Source organism: Asterias amurensis, chromosome 20 (genome assembly GCF_032118995.1).
Source record: "Asterias amurensis chromosome 20, ASM3211899v1".
Classification (NCBI taxonomy): Eukaryota; Metazoa; Echinodermata; class Asteroidea; order Forcipulatida; family Asteriidae; genus Asterias; species Asterias amurensis.
The window spans coordinates 3,095,016-3,103,035 of record NC_092667.1 but is presented as its reverse complement, the minus strand read 5'-3'; the positions used below and the strand labels follow the sequence as shown (position 1 = coordinate 3,103,035).

At 37.7% G+C, this 8,020-nt stretch overlaps 1 protein-coding gene across 1 annotated transcript in view; it reads right to left on the bottom strand.

The window, feature by feature from the left end:
• Nucleotides 1-2,515: 2,515 nt before the first annotated feature.
• Nucleotides 2,516-8,020, bottom strand: part of LOC139952593 (gamma-aminobutyric acid type B receptor subunit 1-like) — a 28,657-nt gene continuing 23,152 nt past the window's right edge. Inside the window, exons 16-19 of the mRNA XM_071951780.1 lie at nt 7,850-7,964; nt 7,224-7,441; nt 6,335-6,451; nt 2,516-5,869 (exon numbers count right to left, since the gene is read on the bottom strand). Coding sequence (XP_071807881.1) covers nt 5,171-5,869; nt 6,335-6,451; nt 7,224-7,441; nt 7,850-7,964 — 1,149 coding nt within the window. The 3' untranslated portion in view covers nt 2,516-5,170. The remainder of the gene's footprint in view (nt 5,870-6,334; nt 6,452-7,223; nt 7,442-7,849; nt 7,965-8,020) is intronic.

The following is an 8,020-nucleotide window of genomic DNA, read 5'->3' as shown; positions in this document are numbered from 1 at the left end:
GTTATTTTCGCTTTTTGACGAACTGTTGCTTTCAGTCAACCAAAGAGTCTAGTTGGTAAGACACCGATCTAGAATCGTCAGGGTCGTGGGTTCGAATCCCACCCGAAAAACATGCATGTGATGTTTTTTTTCACAGGACTCGGGAAAGTACTGAGTATACATTGCTACACACATTCGTGTATTGGGAAAAATTAATATAGTATATTGAACCAAATTAGGGTCAGATTGCCCTCTCAGCCTCTCTTTGGATTCGTGCGCTAATAAAGGGAGTAAACAAAACCAAGATATAAACATAGAGACTGATGTGATGTTATAAGAAAGTAATATTTTCGAGATTGTTTAACTCACCGTAATCATGACCAAGTCGACCTTAGTCGTACCAGACATAACATTCCATCATTACAGCTTTTAAACATCAAGTCATTCTTTCATCGGACTATTTTCGGGTTACCTTCATCATTCTTTTTGTACGGTCATATTCCTTTATGCAATAACAGTTTAAAGAAACACAATTTTTACCATCGATACCATTAGGGGGAAAGGAGCCAGCGTTTAGATTCATCTTAAAGGCACTGGACACTTTTTAAAAGGTGACTATTTAAAAGTATTTTCACTTTGTGTGTCCAAACATGCATCAAAATAACAAATCTGTGAAAGATTGGATATTGGTTATCGAAGTTGCAAGAGAAAAACACCATTGTTGCATAATTAATTTGTTTGCTTTCAGATCAGATACCATTAGGGGACATTAGATTCATCTGAAAGGCACCGGACACTTGGGTAATTTTCAAAGTAGGGGGGGGGGTGTTGGGTTCCGGGGTTTGCGCTGCCAGGGTTCGCGCCTACACCTTACAGTTCCACTCCAGTGGCTGTGTTGAAAGCTCTGCTTCTTTAGTAATTTAAAAATCATGCATATTCGGTTTAGGTTTCCAAACAGATGGAGGGCCCAGAGGCAGTCGTCCAAGATCATCACTGGGCCGGCCTATGGTGAAACCGACCACAACTGGTGCGACCCTTGTTGTCTCTGCGATTGATTGGTTCATTGAGGGGGCCGTCTTTAATTATCCTTGCGGACAAGAAAGACAGGGCTATAAGGAGCTATGCGAGAACAGTACTATAGAGGGCGCCCTGTAAAGTTGCTGCTCATTGAGCGTGCACAAGTCTACAAATTGAACTTTATCACGTACCCGATGGCTCGCGGTTCCATTGACATTCTTTGTCTCACACTGAGATATCAACCTCTGGTTTGAAGCAAGTTTCTTAAGTATTCATCCTACTGGTTGAACACGTCGTCATCAGAGCGGAAAACTGTGCATTTTTCAAGAAAATTAGTAGACTGCGTGCAGGCACGTGCTTACAAAATGGCCAAGGGAACCACGGGACCACCAGGTCTAGTTCCCAACGCGTGTGTGACGAGCAAGGCTCTAAATGTGCGAGAATTGGGGGCCAGGCTATAACACATTTTCATTTTCACAGTTTCATGTTTTAAATTTTATAAGTGCAGAACGGGCATCACCACCCTTCACCAACCCGTCAAAATAATTCTCAAAAATTACACCAAAACAAAAACCAAGAATGAAACGAAACTCAGAACCAACAAAAACAAACTTTCTAAAAAAATCATCAAATAACTAAAACTAATAATACAAATAATAAAACCAACTCAAAACAAGAAAATAAAAACCGAGCAATCAACAACAAATAACCCAAAATAAGTACAAAACAGACAAATAAAGCCAACATTAGTTGTGATAACTTTAAAAACAATAGTAAATCAACACACAAACAATAACCCTGAACAATAAAAGAACAATGAAAACACATTTTTGTGCAATTTTTTTTTAATTATTAGTTCGATCATCTCGGCACATCATGACTCAAAAAAACTGTAAAAAGATGTACGAATTTGGTACATCAACAAAACTGTAAAATTAATGAACATATTATGTATTAATTAGGACCAACCTGAGAATGTTATTCAGACACACTGAACTCCCTGACGCACACAGTGACAATGGCAGTTCTAATGTTGATTTCTTATAGTCTTGTTTGCCTTGTTTTGGTTACTCTGGTTTAAACTAAAGGAAAAATAAAATGGTTGCATCATGCTGAAGCGTTGATAGCTTTAGATCTTACTTCGAAGAGATTGATAGCATACTAGTGACAACAACGTCATTTCTAATGTAAAACATTTGATTCAAAATAAGCAGCATGATATGTATCAACACTTTCGTTAAAGGAACACGTTGCCTTGGATCGGACGAGTTGGTCTATATAAAAAGGGTTTGTAACCGTTTTTTATAAATGCATATGGTTGGAAAGATGTTTTAAAAGTAGAATACAATGATCCACACAAATTTGCCTCGAAATTGCGTGGTTTTCCTTTTTTTGTGCGAACTAACACGGTCGGCCGTGTTAGTCGACGAGGTAAAAGAAAAACCGTGCAATTTAGAGGCATGTTTGTGTGGATCATTGTATTCTACTTTTTCAACATCTTTCTACCCATATGCATTTTATAACAAACGGTTACAAACGCTTTTCAAAGACCAACTCGACCGATCCAAGGCAACGTGTTCCTTGAAACAGTCGTGTGTCCTTCGTTGTCTCACATGAAAGATATCAGTATAACTATAGTCCAATCAGGAACCAGTCTCAAACCACAGCCCTTACTATAATTCTTCATCAATCCCAAAACACAAGATTCATCTGCTTTAGCGGCACTTGACACCTTTGGCAATTGTCAAAGCAGGGCCCATAGAGCTGCTAAGCACAACAATTTGCTTAGCATGAAATTTCTTCCTTGATAAAAACAGGGTTACCAACCAAGTTTCCATTTTTTTCATATTTTTTGTTACTTGTATTCAGCTGGTGTTGCCTATCCTGAAAATCATGTGGAGATGTGGTTGGTAATCCTGTTTTCATCAAGGAAGAAATTTCATGCTAAGCAAATTTTTGTGCTTAGCATCTCTATGAAATTGGGCCCAGTATTCTTACTTGGTGTATCCCAACATATGCATATAAATAAAAACCTGTACAATTTTGCGCTCAATTGGTCATCGAAGTTGCAAGAGAATAATGACATAAAAACACCCTTGTTGCACAAATTTGTGTGCTTTCAGATGCAAAAAAAAAAAGGCTTCGATCCTGAAGTCTATTATATTTGAGTGAGAAATTACCTCTTTCTCAAAAACTATATTACTTCAGACAAAGCTGTTTCTCATAGTGGTTTATACTACCAACAGCTCTCCATTGCGTGTCACCCATAGTAAGTTTGTATGCTTACATTTTGAGTAATTACCAATAGTGTCCAGTGCCTTTAAATATTTGGAGACACATTGAGAGTTAAAGTCTGTTAAGGGCCTCTTTTAGAACCTGAGCTACTTAAACAATTCTTACTTTAGTTATGTGAATACACTTTTACAAATCTACCAAAACATTAATTATCTACTATACATCCCCAAGGCAAGTATCAATATTAATATCTTGTTCGTTGATAATATAAACACTTCTTTCCAATATACATACATCTTCAAGACTTATCTACAATTGAGGGGTTTTCTCCTGGTAAAACGATATCATTCCCTTCCCTAGTTTTTCGAGCAAAAAAATCATAAAGGGATGAGAAATCATTGGTTTTTGGAAAAGTACATTCATTCCAATCCTCTATTTTTTAAAAATAATATCATAAGGGATGGTACATCATTGGTTATTGGAAGAGAACATTCATTGTTAAGAATTTGATCATTGGGTTTAGGAGTTAATTTTTAAATAATTATCGTAAAAATTAATTATTACGCCTTGGCCCCCTAGTAGGAATATTTCAGACATAAAACAAACATAAATTGATCGATCTGGCAAGAGTTATACAAATATTGTTAAGGGATTAATTCCCTTTCAGCCTCCAATACTCAATTTGTAACTATTCATAAACATATTTTATTTACCTTACAAAATTTCACAATGACACAAGTATTATTGAATTTAGAAGCTTCAATTAGTGAACCTATTTATAATACACATCTGTAAGTGGATTTTAAAGAGCTGTGCATTACATGCATTACAGAATCATAATTTGTGACGTCCCATGGCAAAATCAGACACTTTAGCCATGAATAGTGTAATGTCTTAAAAAATCTACAATATGTAAAAATTGTCCAATTTAGACCTTAAATAGTTTTAAAATTAATTTATAATCTCATCTATTTGATGAACAAATAGACTCAGTTTTGGCAGAAAGTGCCGATTTTGGGCATGGGGCATCACATTTTGATCGATAGATTTTGTGTTATTGTAGTCAATAAACATATAGATTTTAATAAGTCAATAAATAATAGAGCAAGGTGCTACCAATGAAAAACTTGTTTGGTCATCAGTTGTTTTAAATTTACATATACTTTAAAAAAAAATGCAACCCTTTGATAAAATACTGTTTTTATATTATAGTATTTTGTTCTTTATAGAGTCAGCTTTTGATCAATGGCTGTTTGAATTTGACATCCTAATATTTTCCCTATTTTACCTAATCACAATAATCTTGTTAGTGTTTTTTTTTTTCGTCGATTTGTGTAATACACAATATAATTTTCATTTCATGCAATGTGGCATTAAAGGCACTGGACACCTTTGGTAATTGTCAAAGACCAGAATTCTCCTTAGGTGTATCTCACATACGCATAAAATAACAAATCTGTGAAAATTTTGACTCAATTTGTCATCGAAGTTGCAAGAGAATAATGAAAGAAGATCCACCCTTGCAGAACAAATGTGTGTGTTTTCAGATGCCTAATAAAAGGCTTCAGGCCTGAAGTATTTTACTATTTGAGTGGAAAATTACCCCTTTCTCATAAACTATTATACTTTCCGAGGGAGTATTTTCTCAAAATGTTTTCAACAGCTCTCTATTGCTCACGACCAAGTAAATTTTTATGCTAAAGGTTTATTTGAGTAATTACCACAAATTGTCCAGTGCCTTTAACATGCTTTTTAATACACTCTTTTTAATATTTTAAAGCGCTCAGTGACTGGTTTGATGTTAGGCGCTGTACAACCTGCTTATTCTTATTATTTCCATAACTTGTTTTCGTGCAAATTGACTCCCAAAATGGGTAGCTGCTTGTGACATTTTGTGCAAGGAGTAAATATTCAATATTTGATCAAGAGCTTTAACATATTACATCATTGTACTTTCTATGTAATCAGCGTCTTGGTCAATGCCATTTTCATCTATTTGTGTATGATTACCTTGCATGCTGATAGGGGGCGAATCATTCTCCTTAGGTTCCTGTTGATCTTTACCACCATCTTCATATGGATAGGCTTCATGGTTGTCATCCTTAATCTCCTCCTCTTGCGGGGCTTCGCAAGCCTTTCGAGCAGCCTGAGATGCGACACCAGCAGCAACGCCAGCAACGGCAGCAACACCCGCTGCAAGACCACCACCTCCTGCTGCGGTGGCCTTCTCAGCTACAGCAGTTTTCTGAGCAATGGCCGTCGAATACTTTGGTGGTTCATGGTACGCCTCCACTGCGACTGTAATATCAGAGGTGTCGGCATCATCGACTTCAGTTGAGACTGTTGGGATTCCGTTTCCAGTGGGAACATCGTTGTTGGACGGAGAATGAGCGCCCTCATCCAGATTCCAGTCAGAGACTTGGAGCCCCTTGTTGTCATAGGCCAGGGTTCGACTCTCCGTGCTGTCCTCTCCGCCGACTGTGGCAATAATCTCGGCCACATCGCTGGACTTCTGACCGCAGTTGCAACCGATGAAGTAGCCCAGGCACCACAGACCACAACTCTGCTTGGTGCCCTGACGACCGTACTTAGTGCGGCGATTTATCTCAGTCTTGACGATATCAATTTGTCTGTCAACCTGAGACGATGGGAGGCATTCATGAAATCAAAGTTAGCTCAAAAATACAATATGTATTTACAGGTATCTAAAGACAACAATGTAATTGGAAGTAAAAATACAAACACACAAACACACAAGGTATGGGCCAAAAAGCACAACTATTTTAACTTAATTTTGTGTGTGTATGCATTCACGCAGTGATTAAAAGTAATGACCTTGGCACTGTGATTAGTTCATCCCTCACTCTATGACCAGGGGTCTTTTTCACAAAGATAGTCCTAGCTTAGGGCTAGATCTCTTTAGGAGTTATTAAAAACTTAAGGCTAGTCCCAAGTTAGTAACTCAAATAACTCGTCAATCTTGTCTTAACTCTTTGTCAAATCCAACCCTGATCTCATTGATGCAATGGGACTCTACTTATTTGTGTATTTTTCCAACAGAAATTTACTTTACAAATTAAGCAATAATTGTGAAAATCTTTACCTCATCAATTTTGTGACGCAGTTTTGTCTCCTCGTCCACCTCATCTTCGTATATTTCATCATCAGTCCGGTAATTCATATCCTTCTTCTCGCTGAAGGTATGACGCAATGACATCAACTGTTGGAGTAAAGAAGTTTGAGACTGAGGATGGGTATACACACAGAGTTGTGAGGACTTATACACAATGGAACAAAAGTCCTCACAAAGTAGACCCACAAATTGATTCTAAAAAAGGGGAATAATAGAACAGCAATAACATGTCCCCACAACTGTGCATGCAAAAGAATGTGTGATTTTGTTGGAGCACAAAATTTGTTGACAATAAGAATAAAAACCAAGACAGCTCGGCTAGAGCCCAATTTCATAGAGCTGCATAACAGGGGGATTTTGTGCTTACTTTCCAATTTTCATTTCATAGCAACACAGGAAAAGGCATGCTAACATTCCGGTGCTTAAATAAATGAACGACTTCACAATGCAAATCCATGGTGAAAGTGCAAGATGGCAGCCTAATTTTCTTGCTAACCTGTGAAATATGCTTACAACTTGGCATATTTTTCTGCTACAGTATGCACAAATATTGCTAACGGTTAAGCAGCACTACTAATTGGGCCCTGGTTGTGAGACAAGCTTGAACAGTGGGTTTATACTAAAGAAATAGAACCGAGAGAACGCTGAGCTCAGCCGCCCTCTGTGTTGCCTGTAGACGTGACATATTGATATCGCGCAAAATGATCATCGCGTGACAAGCGTGTATGGCAAAATGGCACGATGGCATCGCACATAGACCATTTCTACATGTTTTCATTTGTCAATGTTCATGACGTCTACTGTATGGCAAAACATTTTGCCATACACGCATAAAAAATGGCGTATGCGTTGTACGAACCTTGGGTATGAAGACGATAATCAACAAGAGAGTGATGGCACACCATGTCAGAGAGCCGATAACAGCAAAGGAGATCTCTGGTGTGTTACTCAGAATGAATGACAATGGTGCACTGACAACGCTGAGTGTGACCACACAGTACACGGCGATACCAGTACTGAAGATGTCATTGAGGGATATGATCTTCAGCTCACGGGTTTCATAGGCAAGAAAAGCTCCTGGTAATCATAACAGAAGTATATTACATTATAAGTCAGGTACAGTAGAAGTCATGGTGCACTGACAACACTGAGTGTGACCACACAGTACACGGCGATACCAGTACTGAAGATGTCATTGAGAGATAGGATCTTCAGCTCACGGGTTTCATAGGCCAGAAAAGCTCCAGGTAATCATAATAGAAGTATAAAATTAGAAGTCAGGTACTTGTGATCCTGTACCGATTTTTAGATATCAAATATTATAAACCACAAGGGAAACTAACTGACTTATCTAGTTGATAACCCTGCATAGCTTTAGCGGTTTACACATTGTGTGACCCGCAAGTTCACTATTTATTTAGGTTCTTCCTATAGTAGCTTTAGTTAGCTGAATAAGCTTTAGTTAGCTGAAAAATAAAGTCTTACCAAGTAGGAGAGCGAGTCCATGAAACACAAACAGACCCACAATGAAGTAGATCGAGTTATCCTTGTTACAAAACTCTACTTTGTCATTGTACAAGGTGTTCTCGTCCAAATTATCCTGCAGATCAAAACAAAATACCTCATCAAAAATAAACAATATAATAACCTACGATT